The 20,455-nt window shown below is 35.4% G+C and overlaps 1 protein-coding gene across 1 annotated transcript in view; it reads right to left on the bottom strand.

Moving 5' to 3' along the window:
• kcnh1a (potassium voltage-gated channel, subfamily H (eag-related), member 1a) overlaps positions 1-18,594 on the bottom strand; it is a 47,075-nt gene extending 28,481 nt beyond the window's left edge. The window contains 9 exon segments of the mRNA XM_042742348.1: positions 1,470-1,899; positions 4,159-4,185; positions 10,093-10,245; positions 10,247-10,486; positions 11,719-11,837; positions 11,918-12,046; positions 12,277-12,383; positions 14,156-14,279; positions 18,267-18,594. Coding sequence (XP_042598282.1) covers positions 1,470-1,899; positions 4,159-4,185; positions 10,093-10,245; positions 10,247-10,486; positions 11,719-11,837; positions 11,918-12,046; positions 12,277-12,383; positions 14,156-14,279; positions 18,267-18,339 — 1,402 coding nt within the window. The 5' untranslated portion in view covers positions 18,340-18,594.
• Positions 18,595-20,455: the final 1,861 nt, after the last annotated feature.

The following is a 20,455-nucleotide window of genomic DNA, read 5'->3' as shown; positions in this document are numbered from 1 at the left end:
CTGCGGCCATCTGCACATTATAATTACAGAAAATATAAGATTGTACAGAAATGTTCAGTGTAAACTGAGTCATCAACATTTTTTAACTATTTTCCCAGTCTGGCTTTTTCTAATTATTACAAATCCATAATATTGTGTCTTAATAATTGAGAACACTTTAAAATAAAGTCCCATTAGTTCATGGAAAATAAACTAATATTAAATAACAATGATTTCTACTGATTTGGTACAGTATTTATGTTAGTTAATAAAAATGCTAATGTTTATTGTTAGTTCATTTTGGCTGAGGTCCACTTAATAATATTAACAGATACAACATTTGATTTATGTTAATGTTAGTGAATGTTGGAATTATTTATTATTCGCTAATAATGTAACAAATGCAACTTTAGCTGACATGAACTATCAATGAATAATACATTGCACACTGAAAACTGAAATCAGTTGTTTATTTAAAGTGAATCGGAACATATACTGTACCGTATGAAAAATGGATATTCATTTTAAGATTTGCTAAAAATTACTTTTCAATTATTAGTGTTTTTACAGATTAATTATAATCCTTTCTTCTGACACAACGGCCTTGTCCTGCATTAAAAAGGTTTAGTTAATTGATTTAAATTGTTTTGCCTATTATATTTTGTAACAAAATCTCACACATAAATTCTAGATCCCACCTCTGAACCTACTGATGTTCTGCACTGTATGATTGTTTGCCCAGAAAGCAGCTATGTATGTTTACTCTGAAAATAAGCCTCTCATGAGGGAGTTTCACCATATAAATAACAGCGTACTGGCAGCTGGTCATGTTTAATAGCAGCACATATAATGGAACTGACTCATTTTCCTCTGAGTGGTGAATCACAGCTCAATGGCAGTGTGATCTGCGAGAGCCCCGCCGTGGATGACCCTGCAGGCATCATCTCTAGAGTCAACGCTCCATTATTTTGCTCATCTGCCTTCGTAACAAATCACTGTTCAGAACCAAATGAAATGTAGCTGTCCCAGTCAGCAAAAATGGTCACAAATGAATCAAAAACAAGTGAGGGGGTAATATGGTCAGAAACGGATCATTTCACACTGGAAAATATTATGGTAACATGATTTTTGACCAAAGTACATTCTGTAGCTAAAACCTTTTTCTATGTTAACCAGTTAGAAAACTAGAAAAAAGTTTAAAAAGTAGATTTTGCACCTAAATGACACAGAAAACCACGTTTACATTTGCAATGCATAAATATGCATGTAAATTTAAAAAAAAAAATTTATAACATTTTTCTATCGACTGGCCTAAAACTTGGCCAGTGGGTCATCATTATTGCTCAGCCGTGAATTTGCTAGCTGTACTGCACTAGTTCCTTACTTATACGCACAACAATTACTAGTTCTCAAATGATAAACAAACATACCAACACTGTATTTTTTCATGCACGTGTTTATAAAGAAGTAAATAAAGCTTTTCAACTCACATCCAATCATCATCATGGCCACAGCGAAGATCTTCTCCCCATCTGTGGTTGGAGCGATGTTTCCAAAGCCAATACTGGTCAGGCTGGTCATGGTGAAGTACAGAGACGTGATGTAGACTGAATCTTTCGTGGGTCCACCTTCCCATTTTCCTGTCCCGCTGACGTTGAAGCGATAGGGTGTCCCGATTGTCTCACCCAGCATATAAAGCCAGCTCTCTGGACGTACTTTGTTGCGTTCCTCATCTATGACCTCATAGTCTCCAATGCTGTACCAGATGCAGGCCAGCCAGTGGGCCGCCAACCCAAATACGCAAACCAGCAGAATCAAAACAGCCGCACCATACTCAATGTAGTGATCTAGTTTGCGAGCCACCCGGCCCAGACGCAACAGACGAACCACCTTCAGTGAACTAAACAAGCTACTGATACCCTGAGGAAGAGACAGAGAGATAGAGAGAATTAAACATACAACAAAATATATTTTCATCCATCCATCAAATATAAACATTATAGGCCGAAGCAATTCTACAGACACATTTTCTTGAGTCTAAATAAAGTGCATTTTCTCTCTTAGCACAGATTCTCTGGATTTATAAATATGCACAGGCGTCTGCCAAACCAACCCTCTGAAATCAACAATACAGAGAGCTGAAACAGCACCTGAGCACCAGAACAAACACACTGGAATATATTCAAAAATAACCTAAGTGTACAATCTTTTTCTAAAAGTGCACTTCTGTGTTGTCAAAGCATGGTTTTTCCGTATTATTTCTTGCCATCAGAGTTTCTGCGATCATTATTCTGAGAAACAGAAGAGGAGTTGAACCACTTCTAGTTATAGTGTATTGATGACTTAATTTTGAAATTTGGGCGAATTGTTGCTTTATATATTATATATTCCTTATTGGGTGAACTATGAGCACATCTTCATGAATAAAACAGCTTTCACACACAAGGACATCAATAGTACAGTGGAGACTTGCTTTAGGGAAATGGCCACAACAATAACATTAAATATGTATAATGCCTGTTTTAAATATTCAAGCCAAAATCACCCTGTAACCCTTTATGTGTGTAATTTTTTTTTTTTCACAAACTCTTTTAGATCAGGAATTTATCCAGGGATTTATTTGGGTAGATATTACAAATACAAATTACATCACTTCTAGTGATATAAACAGTTCTCTTCGAACAGACACTGAAAAATATATGAGGCACTTTCTTTTAGCCATTTTGCTATATTGAAAAAAAATTTGGGGGGCAAAACATTTTGGATAGTATTTGTGCTTCTGCTTTTGAAACTATAGTAATTCTGGTCAGTGTCCATGAATTCTTTATTAAAGGGATAGTTCTCCCAAAAATGAAAATTCTGTCATTATTTACTCACCCTCATGTTGTTCCAAACCTGTATGCTGTTATTTTCTTTGGAGTTTTCATTCAGTTTTTAACCATACAGTAACAGTTTATAGTAATCAACTATGTTAAGTTCAGAAAATTACCAAAAAAATCACCATGAAAAGATTATGTCCATATACAGTAATAGCTTTGCATTCCCTAAGTGAATCTTTAACCCGAGAACCACTGTAAAATACTTTCTGACACAGTTAGTTGACCTCAAGAACCAGATCAGTGAATAAATGATTCTTCTGAGCCAGTTCTTTTCAATGAAATGGTTGTTTTGAACAATTCATTGATGAATTCAACTGAGTCAATGATCCAGTCTACTACTAACTACTTATATGTGACCCTGGACCACAAAACCAGTCATAAGGGTCAATTTCTCAAAATTGAGATTTCTACATCATATGAAAGCAGCTTAATAAATTGGATTTCAATTGATGTATTGTTTGTTAGAGTAGGATTATATTTGGCTGAGATACAACTATTTGAAAATCTGGAATCTGAGGGTGCAAAAAAATCTTAATACTGAGAAAATCACCTTTAAAGTTTTCCAAATAAAGTTCTTAGCAATGCATATTACTAATCAAAAATTAAGTTTTGATATATTTACGATAGGAAATTAGTTAAATATCTTAATGGAACATAATCTTTACTTAATATCCTAATGATTTTTGGCATAAAAGAAAAATGATCATTTTGACCCATACAATGTTTTTTTGGCTATTGCTAAAAATATACCCCAGCGACTTAAGACTGGTTTTGTGGTCCAGGGTCAAATATTTTGGTGTGTTCTTCACTTTTCATTTGACTACAGATAATTTGTAATTAGTAATATGGACTACTTTTATGGTGCTTTTTGGCCTATGTGGAGCTTAATATACGAAGTCACCATTAAGTGTTGTATGAATCGGAGCAGCAAAAAATGTTTCTAAAATGTATAAAACTTCTCTATTTGTGTTCCAATGACAGCAAAAGAGTGAGTAAATAAATAACAGTATTTTTTAAATATTCCTTTAAACACCCTATCAGCACATCCACAGAGTTACAAACACTGACACACACACACACACACACACACACACACACAGACAATACAGTTTAATACACAACAAACAAACATTTAAATGACAAAAATTCATTTAAAAAAAGTTTCTGTTGACTGATTTGATTAGAAACATGAAATAACAGACTATGGTCTAATACTGCTTTTGGTCAACATCAATGTCTGATTGATGCCCTGAGGCACAGCATATCAATCAAATGCCGAGTTTTGAGATGAAAGGCCTACTTGAGTGACAGCTCGATGATTCCAGTTCTTCATTCGCCCACAACAAACACAGGCAGTGCAAGGGACATGCAAAAAGAAAGAGGGATGAGGAGAAAAAAACAACAAGAAAAAAACAAAAGAGAGTGACAATGGTCAACAGAAGAATATGTGAACAGTCATTGCAAACAAAAGCATGGCGCTTTGAATCAAGAGTGAAAAGCAGAGCCTGGACTGCTAGTGAGATCACAGGCATCGCAGACATTAATAATCAAGCTTCGGCTGCAAAGGCAATGCGAAACGATGACAGATGTCTCTGTGAAATCAGACGAGGTTTATGCAACATAAGATAATTATGCAAACGAAAGTTTTGAAATGAAACACCTGAGGAGGATTTCGATTATTAAAAACCACACAGTTCTCCCTGTAGGCCATAAAAATATGCACCTGTACCAGATGTGTGTGTGTGTGTGTGTGTGTGTGTGTGTGTGTGTGTGTGTGTGTGTGTGTGTGTGTGTGTGTGTGTGTGTGTGTGCACGCATGTATGCTTGGTCCTTGTGTTTGTCCTTTGAGAGAAAGCAATATTGGTTACATTTCACTTTGCATTGTCTTGTTCACTAAAAGTATGTCCTGTGTGTCATTTGCTGATGGAAATGTGCACACTTTTGAGTATGCATAGGAAGATAGTATGCCATAGTGTGTTAGTTTGCGGCATTTTTTTACTTAAACATAGATGCACATTTCCCATTTAAGCAATTTCAGCATACAATTATCTGCAAAGCTTTAATGCTGCCTTTAGGTTATGTTGGAATAATGATGTATGAGATGAACACTCATTAATGGCACCACAATGTCATAATTACCAATGAGAAGCTGTGGATTTTCTTCAAGCGTTGGGTGGGGGTTGGGGGGGCGTGTTAATTATGATGGAATGCTCACTGATAATATTCATAATAAGATTGTGATAAATCTTGGTATCTTGGTTGTTCACTGAGGCATTTTATGAGGTGACAGGCTTGTGTGGCAAAACTACATTTCCCATCATTCCCTGTGGCAGCATAGGAACACTAAAATACATGCACTACCATTCTAAAGTTTAGGGTCAGTAAAATGTATCTTTTTATTTAGAAAGAACCAGGATGCATGTTTTCAACATTGATAGTAAGAAGAAATGTTTTCAGCATCATTTAACACTGGAGTAATGACTACTGAAAATTAGGTTTTGCCATCACAGGAATAAAATACACTGATATAGAAACTGGTTATTTTAAACTGTAAAAATATTTCACAATATTACTGTTTTTATTGTGTTTTTAATCAAATAAATACAGCCTTGGTGAGCATGAGACTTCTTTTAAAGACAAAAAACTAAAAAATTGTACCAACACCAAAGCTTTGATTAGTATAGATCAGTTATAACCTAATGTACATTTATTGCATTTTATTTTCTTATTCTAATGCTAACACCCTCTTTTTGTCTTTATCAGGTAATGAAAACTATGGAAATTTAAACTAAAATAAAATTGTCCAATGCTCCTATTTTATTCTAACCACCTGAACACATATCATGTCAATATTATGATTTCTGGACTAATAAGTAACATAAGGAGGATTGCATAATCCCAACTTTGCATTCTATGTGTACTGTAGTATGGGAAGTGCAGAATGAAATCTAGCCATTTCTTCTGTTTGCAGACAGTTTTCCACCAAAGAAAATACATTCAAAAGCTGCACTGGCTTCCTAATGTAAATAAACAAATAAACCTCAGTGTGAACTTAAGTTTACCAGCCGCTTCCTCCTCTGTTTCAAGTACAAATCAATCAGAAAGCAAACACCAGACAGAGTGCATTATTCTCCATCAGAAAGTCGTCACCTCAGGATCTAATTCGCCTTGTGTTACATAACTCTCTAAGGATGCCGTTATTTATGGTGGTGCTCTGTTCTTTGGGCTGGTTCTGCTGAGCTCAAAAGCCCGGCAGCGTGCGCAGACAGATCTGATGAGCTTGATGTAGCTGTTCACGGTAAACTGGTGCTGACAGCCCCTCTGAAAAGCCATATGCCCAGGGGCAAGATGAAAGCTCGGATCCTGCATATGTGCATGTGTGCGTGTGTGTGTGTGTGCGTTCAACACAGTGAAAGTGGGAGGGAAGTGCGTCTGAGTGGGTAAATGTGCTGGTATCATATTCATTTGTAACTCAAGAGTGTGTGAGTTTAAGTGTGTGTGTGTTTTACAGAGAATCACAGAAAAAAAATAATAAATAAATAAATAAATAATATATATATATATATATATTTGTTTTGTTTTTTTTTTTGTTTTGTTTTGTTTTGTTTTTTTTGCTGTGATTGTTTGCTTCAAATTGAAAATTCTGTCATCATTTACACACCCTCATATCATTCCAAACGTGCACAACTTTCTTTTCAGATTATTTAAAGAATATTTCACCTGTCTTTATACATAAAATGAAAGTCAGTGTGGTCCATAACAACACTGACCCCATTGAATTTCATTGTATAGACAAAAAAATTAAAAATTTTCAAAGTTTTTTCTTCAGTCGTTCCAAGTTCTGAAATGAAGAGTAGCAACAGATCTTTTCTTCCATATAGTGGCATACATCCAAGTGTAATGAATTATTAAAACTGAAAAAAATGTGAGCAGATAAATGTGAGCTTGCAGGGGTGAGGTTTAAGCAGACTCAGGTTATGTCTACACTAATCTGGAACACATTCCTTTTCTCTACATTTTAGCACTTCCGTCCACACTGAGATGGTGTTTTTGTCCTACAAAAAATTTGCTTTTGAAGATGCTTTCCCAAATGGATAAATTTGAAAATGCTGTTTGTAGTGACTGTGAAAACAGAAGTATTCAAAATCGATGACACAGAGACTGACAGCGCGGCTTTTAAATGAAAACGCCTTCTTTTTTTTTTAATGTATTCAGACTAAAGTAGACATAGCCCAAATGATTAGAGAAGACCTGTATATATCACCAGAGGGTAAAATGACATTTTCACCGGAAGATACAGTTATGGCATTTTGATTAAACATCATGAGCTCAAAAATTAATTAATTAATTAATTTAAAAAAATTAAAATATAAAGGGGTCATCAGATGCCCATTTTCCACAAGTTGATATGATTCTTTTGGGTCTTAATGAAAAGTCTTTAACATACTTTGGCAAAAATTTCTCAGTTATAGAGTAAAACAACAACAAGAGCTCTGTTCACAGCGACTCGTTGTTGGGTGATTGTGTACAGGTTTCAGTTCAAACATGTAAAAGTGACTTTTGCATCCGATGACCCCTTTAAACTGGAACATAACATGTATTTTGGAAAATTAAACGAATTAAATGGTGAATTTTCATTTCATGCCGATTTAAAATTTGAGTAAATGATGACCCAATTTTCTTTTTCAGGTGAACTGTCCCTTTAAGCACAAATCATTTTTGAAAGCTGTGGAATGCAGGTGTGACGGCAGTAAACATCAGGCAGAGAGATTGTGCTCATCCTCTGTGCAGTTGCGGAAATTGATTGTGAGTTCAATTAAATGCAGACAGACAGCTCAGTTTAAATTATTATACGGGCAGAGATTGATCCAGAGCAAACGCTTCATCCAGTACACCGATTCCAACCTCACCAGCACAGAGAATCACGCACCATCGATTCAGTCCCCAACATTACCATACAATCACCCGTATCCAGCGAGCGCAAGAGACAGACACAGAGAATCAAAGTGAGGTGCACAAATACTTCTACTCAAAAGCACTCAAATGCTTTACATAAAAATTCAAAGTGTAAATATGATAGCATGGAAATGAACTCTTAGCCCAAGATCAATGAAAGGGTTTGTGTGCTTCACTATCTTCACATGTACTGATCAATATTAATTAGCACCAAAGATTTGCTCCATTACAAGCTCAAATACTATCCCTCACACAAAGCACTCAGACAAATTATCAGTTTAATGTTGCAGGGCTGTTATACCACCACTTGTAAAGATACGCAAGGTTGAATAGCTTTTCCGAACAGGTGTTTTGAGCTAAGTATGAAAAAATCACAGAGTGTGTCTATGTATGAATACTTTTGGATTTAGTTTTGTTTATTTTTTGCTGTGCTTGCCCTAGATGCATTTACCCTAGGTAGCAACTTATTAAGATCTCCCCTAGACTATAAAGTTGTAACATCAATGCTAGCTAGGTTATCTCTGTAATGAGAGCCAGCAGGGTAGTCCAATGCTTTTCTTCAGTTCTTCCTTTCTTAAAGGCATTATTCAAGACTATTACCAGGCCCGCATGGGACAAAAATGTTTTCCACTTCCCCTGTCCCTTGTGTGTTTGTTTATTGTAAAATATTTTGTCTGATCTGATAATTCATGTCCCCATACACTAAGATTGTAGTACTCACAGCCTAGTTTTATCAAATTTAAATCCATTCAGCTTAACTGCAACAATTTCCTCCCAAATCAGCAAAGACCAAGGCAGATAAACTGATTCAGATTCTCTCCAGAGATTTACTTTATGACACTGATCTGAGATCAGGCTTGCTGGATAACTGCCACTAGAATAGTTCGAAACAGAGCAGATGCTACACAGAATCCGAAGAAGTCTTACAGCAAACAATTAATGCGGTAAATTTAAAGGTCATGTGTGTCATTTTTTAAATGCTTGAAATAAGCTTTGTAGTTAACGCAAGATCAAGATATTTTCTCGTTTAATCCTATGAGATAAAGTACATCAGAAATATGTGTAAAAGTCTAAATGTGTCTACAGAGGAAAACTCATCCAACTAGTAGATTTTAAATGTGGTTTGTTTATACTCTAGCATTTTAACTCTGTTAATTTTAATTAGGCTTCAAAATTCATAAAAGCTGTGTTGGTAATTTGTGAAGATTACCCTAATGAACAGGATGTGTAAGAATAATAAAATTTACTTAGTCACAGAACGTTGCTGCAATATCCAAATCCAGTGGAAAAATCCTATTGCTAACTTTCAGGTCGGCCTACAAAAATATTAATATTTGTATAAGTGTTTGTTTGATTGATTGTTTGATTGCATGAAGTGTGGAAGAATGTGTGTAGACAGTCATTATTTTTACAATTATACTGTAATTATAGTACACTAGGTGGCGAATTTCACCTAATAATCTTTCTGTTCACTTGCAAACTCCTTAAAGGGATAATTCACCCAAAAATGAAAATTACCCAGTGATTTACCCACCCTTCAAAAAAAAGCCATCCTAGGTGTATATGACTTTATTCTTTCAAACTAATACAGTTTTGTTTTGTTTTGTTTTTCCATTTGTTTTTGGCATGTTTGTCTTTTATTTAGATAGGACAGTGTAGTGAGAGACAGGAAGCGATGTGGGGGAGAGAGCGAGGGGGCCATGAGCTGGGATTCAAACTCGAGACGCCCACAGTGCAACGGCACAATACAGGCATATTGGCACCGACCAATACAATTATTAAACCCCCAGAGCTGTGTGGAGCAATTTTTATGACTGATTTATGCACTTTTATTGGACTTCTAAATCTTAAACCCCATTCACTGCCATTACAAAGCGTGTAAGAGCCAGGACATTTTTTTAATATAACTCTGATTGTATTCATCTGAAAGAAGAAAGTCATATACAGCTAGGATTGCTTGAGGGTGAGTAAATCATGGGGTAATTTTCATTTTTGGGTGAACTATCCCTTTAACTTGGCACATCTTACATAAAGTGCATGTTCCTCTCTCTGAATTATTGCAGTCTGCTGCTTTTTAAACATGTCCTATATATACATATCTCCTTGCTTTAAACACTGTGAGAAACAAGTAATAAACTTCAGTATACTGGAAAACCAGAGCAAAAACAATGAGCCGACATAACAGACGTTTCAATCTTATCATTGATTATTAATCCTTTTTTCATGTTTGTTTGTTTGTGTGTGTGTGTATGTAAATGAATTTGTGTTTTGTACTGACCTCATCCACGTTCTCAAAGGCGTTGATGACATCATAAGGCAGACAGGACAAAAGGTCAATCACAAACCAGGTTTTCATGTAATTCATGCGAATCAGTTTTGGGTCTGATATCACTTCCCCGGCCGGGCCCACGAACGTGGTGTGGTGGTTTATTTAGTTATATATCTAAAAGATAGATTACGTAATGATTTCTGTCAACTAGTAGGGTGGTGTTGTTGTTCTTGTTTTTTTTGGAGGAGTTGTTTTGTGGCATGATGGCGGTGTAGAAGGTGAGAATGAGGATGACCCAGTCCCATGTTGTCTTAAAGGCACAGTAGTGCAGGATGATGTGAGGAGGGGTCTTGGGTGTCTCTTGTTTGTACTGGGGCAGGATGTCTGAGCCCAGCTGGAGAACCTGTGTGAGAGAGAGAGAGAGAGAGAGAGAGAGGCAGTGGATGGATGGTCATTTATCTGAGTGGAGAGGAAGAGCAATGACCCATCTCGGCTTACAGGAGACTCACCTCAAAGAAAAATCGCATCCTGTTAAGCATCTCATTTCGTCTGTTTAACAGATATAGATGAAGCCTTGTCACTGACTAAAATGTATTTTTAATGGACATTTTGGATAAGCCCTCCTAGAATAAATGTATGTTAACATATATTATTGAAGAATGAATGGACATGTTACTTTAAAGATTTGGTTTTACTCATCTAGCACTAAAAATACTTTCAATTAATTAAATAACGTTAAATAAAAATGTTCATTTATTTGATTTTTACTGTCAATTTTAGGTCTATACCACATAAAAAAAATATTCCCAAACACATAAAATTTTACATTTAATTTAAATAAATGCATATCTATATACTACATCAATACTACATATAATAATTTAAATACATTTAAAATATATTTAAAATGTAACCATTTCATTTAAATATACTAATTTATTTTAATTTTTTTATTATTTTCATATCATTGTACATGACTCTAGAATGCTTCATTCTGTTTGGCCAATTGTGACATTCAGCTTAGCAATATTTCTGAATAATGACCATTGTGAATGGAAACACTGTATAACAATCTCTCTGCTGTCTCTACAATTAATATAATATAATTCTCCCTTTTCTCATTTATTGCAAATGATTGGCTGGAGCAGATTATATACAGTAGTCAGTTTATATTGGTCATATCATATTATATAGTTATTTATTGTCAACTGCCACCATGGATTAATTAACTAATAAAAAACTAATCTGGCAGCTCCATTGCATGACATTAAATAATTAATAACTAGCTAGGCCTAGTACAGAATGTAAAAAAATATATCATATGTTACAGATAATGAATTCGTTATGAGGCATTTCTGGCCCCCACATTATAATATCTAGTTCACATTTGGTGGCACTTTTGTCCCAAAGTCCTGTTAAATTCAACACCCTGGTTTGTAAACTATTCAAAAATGCTCTATATATCTTATTAATTTCCCTGCAGGAGGACTGGAAACACACAGTGCAAGAAGATAGCCTTCCTAGTGTTAGTTTGATCTTTGACACGGATGGATGCAAACACATGCTGATACACACCAGAATCACTCACAGGCATAAAATGAAATGTATGAGACTGACGCACACACTGAGACGTACCTCTGCAAGGCGCGAGTGTTTATGTACATTCTCTCCTTTATGTACAGTGGGCTGCAGTTGTTGCAAGACCCCTCTACTGCTGGTCAGAGCCCTGGTCAGACGAGCAAACTTCCCCCATCCTGAACACAGATATAACCTACATTTAACATTCCCTTTCAAATGCACAAATGTTCATGAAATACATCTGAACAACAAGTACCTTTGGAGGAGTCATCTTCAATGGGTTGTTTGAATGCTGTGATGTCACTAAACGTACACAGGAAGAGCACAACCTTCTCCTGTTCATTTCGTATAGGGGCTATTTTCACAAAAAACCAAACCGGCATTCCTGGAAAAACAAAACCACGCACATTTAAACATCTGTCATTATCGGTGACAGATAATATGTCGGGGGAGAAAAGTTATTTTTCTATTGAAGGAAAAACTGTCTTGTCTCTGTTTTACACATTTATGCATATTCATTAATATATTAGCATAACAAATTTATGCACTAGGACTGCTGCGTTCCTGTTCTGAGTTTTGTGTGTATATGTGAGTGTGTTTGTGTGCAATGCTCACTGTTTTTCTTGTACATCAAGATCTCAAACGAATTCATCTCATAGTTCTCGAAAGTCAGCCGAACTTTTTCACATGTGTCCTTATCTGTGAGCTCTCCGTACATGAAGCTGAGACAAAAAAGAAATGTAAAACACAATCAGAAGCAGACAATTTTCAAGCAGAATTTCACTTGACTTTATTTTAAAAGTTGACTAAAAATAAAATTCTGTCATCATTAACTCATTCTAAATCCATTTGACTTTCTTTTTCTGTAGAACACAAAAGGAGAAGTGTAGTAGAATGTTGATGCTGCTCTTTTGAATAAAATACAAGTGACCGGGGCTGTCAAATTCCAAAAGTGACAAAAAAGTGCCATGATAAAAGGTCATATACAACAACATTGACAACATATGCTATTTTTATAGTGCTTTTGAAGCTTCGCAGTCCCAGTCACCATTCACTTTCACTGAGTGAAAAAAATACCATGCTAAATTTCTACCTTTGTGTTTTACAGAAGAGAGTAAGTCAAATGGGTTGAAAATAAGATAAACCTGAGTGTAGTTAAATGGTCATAATATTAATTTGTATGTTGCTTAGTGGAACTTTTGAGTCATGATGAGCAGATAAAATCAAAAGTTTACTGGAAACTACTCCAGCTTTGCTTTACTTTACTATAATGAGAGAGGCAGAGAGGGAGGAATGATACATTCAAGAGACTCTACAAATGTATTTCTCTTTGAGCCATCTGGAGCTGTAACGCTAATGAGAATAGCTTGTGTTTGGCATATCAAGTTCAAAGCTGGCTGGCTCAACAACTAACCACACAGATGACAGCCACTTGCACCCTTACAACTCTATTTTTAACATTTACTGTAACATCTGCAAAAACTTTCACATAGGAAATTAAAAATAATAATAATAATTACATAAGGCATATGTAACAGAATACATTCTTACAAATTCATTTCTGTGTTTATTCTGCGACATACACTAGCATTTAAAAGTTGCAGTCGGTACATTTTTTCTGTTTTGGAATTAGACTCTTACAAGGCTGTATTTATTTTATCCAAATTACAGTTAAAACGGAAATATAGAGAAATATTATTACAATTTAAAGTGGTTTCTATTTTAATATATTTAAAATTTTAATTTAATTCTGTGATGGCAACGCCATTTTCAGAAGCTATTTCTCCAATTTTCAGTGTCAAATAATAATCATAAATGTCTTCACTGTCACTTTTGATCTATTTAATGCATCCTACTAAATAAAAGTATTCATTTCTTTAAAAAACTTTACTGAAAAATATTTATTATTTACTTATTTTGCACTGTTACTTTCCCATATTTCACTCTACATAGTGTGTAGTGTAGAACTATATGCTGCACTGTATTGTATTGCATATTGTAATATAATATTGCACTGTACATATACTGGGTTGTATTGTGGGCATACTTCATTACAAACAATATTGTACTATCTTGTGTATTATGTTATCTAATACGGTATTTAATACTGTAAATTTCTCACAATTCTCACTATTAACTACTTGCTTATTAGCATGCCTGTTATTAACATATTGGCTGTTTTTTGGTGATTATAAAGCACATATTCTGCATGGTCATATTCTACATCCCTATACCAAATACCTAAACTTAACAACTACCTTACTAACTATTAACAAGGAGCAAATAAGTAGTTTATTGAGGCAAAAGTTGTCGTTAATGGTTTGTTAATAGTGAGAATTGGACCTTAAAATAGTGTGACCATTGAATTCAAGCATCTTTCTACAAGAAGTTGCTGTTCTCTCTCTGCCATCCTCTCTTTTCTAAAGAAAATATGATCAATATGATGGGATATAAAAACTAGTACATGAAACCAACTCTGCATGAAGTCTGATACCTGCATGTGCTGCTTTTCTGCATGACCTCAGCACGGTGGTAGCCGGACAGCTTACAAAAGCCATCATTACTGTAAACGATGGGCCAGTCTACGATCTGGGCATTTCCCAACACAAAGTTTGTGTCTGTGGAAAGAGCACAGGAGGGTATGGGGAGGAAGCAGGTGAGAGGAACCAGGCACAAGGTCAACGGTAAGAAAACTAGAGGTCGGTCGCTATGGTAATGTCACATGAGGCAGGATGGGTGGACACTGTCACAGCAGCCGAAAGCCACTGATCTGACATGTTTATGACAACACTGAGAATTTCAGCTTCATTTTTACTGGTCTGTAGCCAAGGTGGTAATGCACAGTAGTTTCACATTATACTCTCACATTACCGTACAACCCCATTCAAACTAAAATAAAATTTTCTCTAAATATTCCTTCTAGCACTCTTTTTGTCCAGGTACAGTTCCCTGCCTTTGAAGGTTTTTCTTGCTAAAGTGAACAGAAAGAAACATATATTTGGTAGTCTCAGCCTCAAACAGCCCTCAAACCACCCACAGACTGTTGTGATCCATATTGCATTAAAAAAATTGACATATCTGGCTGAAAAACATTGGTTTAAATATAATAGACTGGTTTTACTGTAACTAATGGGAGTTGGGGTGCATGGGTTTGTGTTTGCAAGTCTAAGAAATAACTAATTGCTGGATTTGCCAAAGTTTGCGGGGTTGTAGTATCAAACCTTTTAAGGTTTTCAAGAGTTTTGTTTGAGACACTTAAGCAAGTGAACAAGATATGCTTGATCACGCATGTATATTCCACCTAAACTATAACTGTTACATCAATTTAAAAAAATCTTGTCCTATATATCCCACCACAATAAACAGCTGTGGTTGGTCATACACATGTATCCCATTCCTGGTTTTTGACCACTGTTCAAAAGTTTGAGGCCATAAATTAATACTTTTATTCAGCTAGAACACGTTAAATTGAAAAATGTTACAAAAAAGACATGGTACAAAATGTTGCAAAAGATTTCTAATTCAAATAAATGCAGTTCTTTTAAACTTTTTATTCATCAAAGAATCCTCAAAAAGGTTTGATAGTTTCAACAAAAATATTAAGCACAACTATTTTCAGCACTGATAATATGAAATGTTTCTTGAGCACCAAATCAGCATATTAACATCTCTGAAAATAATATCATGATGTGATACTGAAGACTGGATTAATGGCTGCTGAAAATTCAGCTTTGCCACATCAGAAACTAATTAAAATATCAAAAGGAAAAACTTATTATTTTTTTAATTGTAAAAATATTTCACAATATTACTGGTTACTGTATATTAAATCAAATAAATGCAGCCTTGGCAAGCAAAAGAAAAACATTTTAAAAATCTTACAAACCCCAAACTTTTGAAAGATAGTGTATTCCTATAGCACCAAAATTCTGACTGAACAAAATTAACTTCTTTGTCACCCATAATACTTTGAGAAAACCTAAAACACACAACCTGATACCTTCAGCATCTTCACAAAACTTTCAAGCACTATCCTCCTTACTACATCTCTCATTAATCCTTTCATTGTCCAAATGCATAGGAGTCTTTGCAGACAGAGTCAGTTTGTGTTGTTCTGGAGAATTATACCAGAACTTTTACTCCTGTGTGTATTATCCAAAAGCCTGTGTTGAAAACTCTCTGTGCCAGGGTCATCAGTAATGGGCTCCATCTCTGTAACCTTGCTTTAACCTTTCGTCTGATGTCTGTCAATGTTAGTGTGTTAGTGGCTAGCCTGTTAAGCAGGCTATCAGGCTGATTAGCTGACAGTAGTGATTTAGCGGCTGCTGAGTAAGCCAGTAGCACTTTTAACAAAGTGTATCTCAAAGCTTGAGCAAGCTCACAGTAACACTATACAACCTGTAATCCAATATAAAAGAATTAGAAACTGTAGTCTGTCACAAATGAGGGACAGTGAAGACCTTTCCAGTATTTAACAGCAAGAAATTACCTTTATATAAGCGTTGTCCTTATGTAATGTAAACCGTGAACAGCATCATGACTTTCATCAGTCTCACAGTCTTTATTTACATGCAGTAGGGTTCATAAAATTAAGGATTTTGTATGATCATTGTCACAGATTTTTATTTTTATTTTTTTTTTTTTGTTTACTTAGAAACATTTCATATTAATTTTTCCTCACCACATTTGCTTACATTTCCTGTTAAAATTACTGTTTATTTCAAGGTTTAAATTTGAGGTTTGAATCCCAGACTTTTGACCCCTACTGCATATCAACATTAAAACGAATTTAGATCTAAAATAAAATAAAATAAGCTCTGATATATTTTGTTTTTCATTAAAATATGTCCTTCACCTCATTCAGACATAATAACATGAATGGCAACATTTTCACTTTGACTGCACATATGATTTAAACACAGACAGACATTTCATCTTTCTATGGCTAATGCTTGTGGATGGTAAATGTAAGATGAGCAAATGTGGAAGGGCAGCATCAGAATCAGAAGTGAAGGGAAACTCAGATCTATGATATCAGTTGATTTAAAAGCATGATGGTGGATTTGCCACAGAGTACAGTTCTCCTCTACTGAGCATAAACATGGGAAGTTCACTCAACACACTGAAACAAACACACACACACATGTGGACACACACGCACCACTATGGAGGAAAAACGTTCCATGCCAACATTTGTTATTTTACAGCAAGTGCTGTCAGCGCTGAATGAGGACCAGGGAGCAACATCTGCATGGTTATTTTCACCATTACAAAGCAGCTTTGAAATATCAACAGCACTGTTGAACCACTTTAACACTAAACCACAAAAGACTTTAATCAAACTTTTCATTAAAATTCAGACTATCCATTTGTAAATTAACAAAAATTGTTATAGAACAATATTTAATGTCGAAAGGGAACTAGAAAGAAAGAGAGAGAGAGAGAGAGGAAGGGAGGGAGGGCTAGGAAAGACGGAAAGAAAAAGGTAGAGAAGGAAAGGGGGGAGATAATGGAGGGATGGAAGAGGTTAAAGCACAAGAGTTCTGCTCAGTGAAGTTTATACCTGTGTGTCTATGTGATAATGTCCAAACTGGAAGTTAAAGAAAACAGAAAAAGAGTTAAATAATACACAAACACTATAGAGGAAGAGGAATTTATCCTCATGTTCTTCTCCAAGACGCCCAGTTATGACCAAGCAGGTCATACAAACATCAATGGTTTCAGAAGTTAATAGAAGTCCTACTTAAACGAAAAAGTGCATCTTTCTTAAAGCTTAGAGATCTCTCTAATGGGGTTTAATGCAGAGGTGGTGTCCACTGGGCAGTTGTGGACATCTGTTCAATTAGTTTTAAATGACCATATGCATGCAATGAAACCATATGAATAAGAAAAGTGGTCCTGATGTATAAACATCAATAAAAGAGATCTTGGATTCTATTTTAAAGATCTTACAGAGGGTGCAAGAACACAGTCTGACAGTTTTTAACCCTTCAGCACTCTTAAATATAAATTGCTATTAAATATTAATTTAACCTGAAGTTGTTCTCTATCCCACAAAACATGCTGATGGAAGGATGTATGAGAAGAACTCATCTGGGAACGAGCAGCTGTCACGCAGAGAATACAGAACAACATTTCAGTGTTCCTGCAGCCCATTAGACTTCTCTTTACTAAGTATTTTATAGGCCTAATTACTATAGCCTAATAAAAAAAAAAAATTATGCATTATGTAAATAAATTATCCTATATATAGCTTATTTATATATAATTTTAAAAACTAGAAAAGAATAGTACTTTTTGAACTATTTAACGTTTTTTTTTCGTAAAATCAAATAAATAACGAATAAATTCTATTGTAAAACATTCACTACAGAATGCACCTGCATAACGTTTCCCCCCCGCGAGAACAGACACCTTTAACTTTCTAGTTTGTGTAGTTATTTAAGTAGACTATATTTCCGAGAAGTACGTTGTCTTAATGTAAAGGTTTCTTATAAGTCTTTTACTTATGAACCAAAAGTTTTTCTTTCTTTCTTTTATCTGCGACACTACCGCTGATACTCGTTCTGTATGTGCGCTGCTTTGGATGTGGTGGTGCGTCTTACCGTTAGACCGTCGGACAATATTTTCCAGAAAAGTGTTTTGTGGGGCCACTAGTCCTCTGCGTCCCCCGGCCATCACGGCGGGTCATGCGCTCCTATGAGAGCCCGGACCGGTCAGCATAAAGTACCCACACACGTCTCCGGTGTGTCTGCCGTCCACATGCCGCTGCCGCATCCAGTGATGTGTGGACCTAGGGCTCTCCTCACGCTCTCCTCTCCTCCACCCCATTGCGCCTCCACCATCGGCTTCAACTGGCGAATCAGCGCCATCTATCGACTCGTGTGAGGCAGCAGGTGTTCCAATGTTAATCAATAGATGGCGCTGATTCATCATAGAAGACGTTGGCAGCGCGTAATAAAAATTTACTAATCCCAGTCTCTTGACGCCATCTACTGGTGGATTTTCTTGTCTTTGTAAACGAAGAATTCAAAGGGATGGTTCGCCCAAAAATTCTGTTATAATTTACTCACCCTAAAGTTATATCAAACCTGTATTCATTTATTTCTTCTGTTGAACATAGAAGAAGATGTATTGAAGGCTGTGGGTAGCCAAACTGTTGCTAGTCGCCACTGAGAAACAGTAGTTCTCTAAATGTTTAGAAATACAGTAGCCTATATGTATATATTTCGTAAGCAGATATTAAAACTTTTACATTTCACATAAGGATCTTCAATTAAATTCAGCGCCATGTCAAATATAATCAAAACAATAAATAAAATTTCTATAGAGTTGACTCTGCAGTCAAGTGCTGTTTGCAGATCTTGGTGTTCTCACCAAAAGAAAAAAACGCAGCAAATTGGGTTTCCTGCACAACATGGGTTTGGTCATTAACCTTAAAAACATAAATTTAATGATATTCCAAAAAAGACCTAGCAACCAAGACTACAAATATCGGTTCAAGCTAGATAATAAGTCCCTAGAACATACTCAAAACTACCTGTGTATTAATATCAGCAGCACTACTGAAAACATCAACAAGGCTGTGGATGTCTTCAGAGACATGGCAAAAAGGGCATTATGTATTAAAACTGAGACCCCTATACAGAATCTGGCTATAAATATTCAAACCTGTAATAGACCCCACCCCATTGCGCACTATGAATGTGAAGTCCGGGGCCTACTCACCATCCAAAAATCCACCAACTGGGACAAACTCCAAGCAGAGACTCTTCAGGTACAATTCTGCTTTTATAGTCGAGGGAAAACTCCCATAATAACAACAGAACCAAAAAAAAAGCACTTATAATAAAAAATGAAAATGGAGACATTACATTTAATGAAATCAAATTCTTTTATTTGAATGACTTATTATACAATCATATTATGATGTGTTATTAAATTCATAATTTGTTCCAATTGATGAATTTAACAGCTTAATGACAATCTTAATAACAAGATTTATATTGCATTTATTCTCACATTCTGAGACAAAACATTTATATTTTAAGGCTCCACAATAAGGCTTAACAGACATCCTAACTTGCACCTTGCTGCAGTCACAACCAAATAAATGATGATTTTGATACTTTTTTTATTTATTTATTATGGCTAAATACATCATATCACAATCATATTTGAACCACAACTAACTTGCATAGTGCTTATTATTTTTTTGGCTTTTACATTCATTATTTCAGATTTTTAGTATAGCCTTTGGAAGCATTTTGAGATTTGCCCTTTTGATCCATAGACCACCGGCAATCAAACGCACACAGGAAGTCATTGACATTTACCATTTAGCCACTCGATTATCACTGCAACCAGAAAACTGAACTTTGGTTTTATATTATTTCATTTATATAAACTTGGCAATGCTCATAGCCTAACTCCAGCCAGGTATATATTAACATCTCGACCATCAATCATCTCATTCTGATGTCAATCATTTTAAGCTGTAGTAGACGCATGTGCAACGTTACACAAATTAGTTATCTTCTATCTGCTAATGTTTAGTAACCTCAGGGTGAGATGTTTATCTTATCAATTAGAGAAGCTGTAAATCTTCAGAAATCTTAATGACTTTCATCATACTCAGCATCTCTAATCATATATAATCAGATTCGAGATATGCACTACTGCACTTTCAAACACACACGACAACAAAACTGGTTAAATATAGGTTGCCTTCACTTGGCACTGGGATAATTAGCACGATAATTGAAGTTTTTTCAGTCAGAAATCATTTAAGATA

This window comes from Cyprinus carpio, chromosome B17 (genome assembly GCF_018340385.1).
Source record: "Cyprinus carpio isolate SPL01 chromosome B17, ASM1834038v1, whole genome shotgun sequence".
Classification (NCBI taxonomy): domain Eukaryota; kingdom Metazoa; phylum Chordata; class Actinopteri; order Cypriniformes; family Cyprinidae; genus Cyprinus; species Cyprinus carpio.
This window is presented reverse-complemented; position numbering and strand designations above follow the sequence as displayed.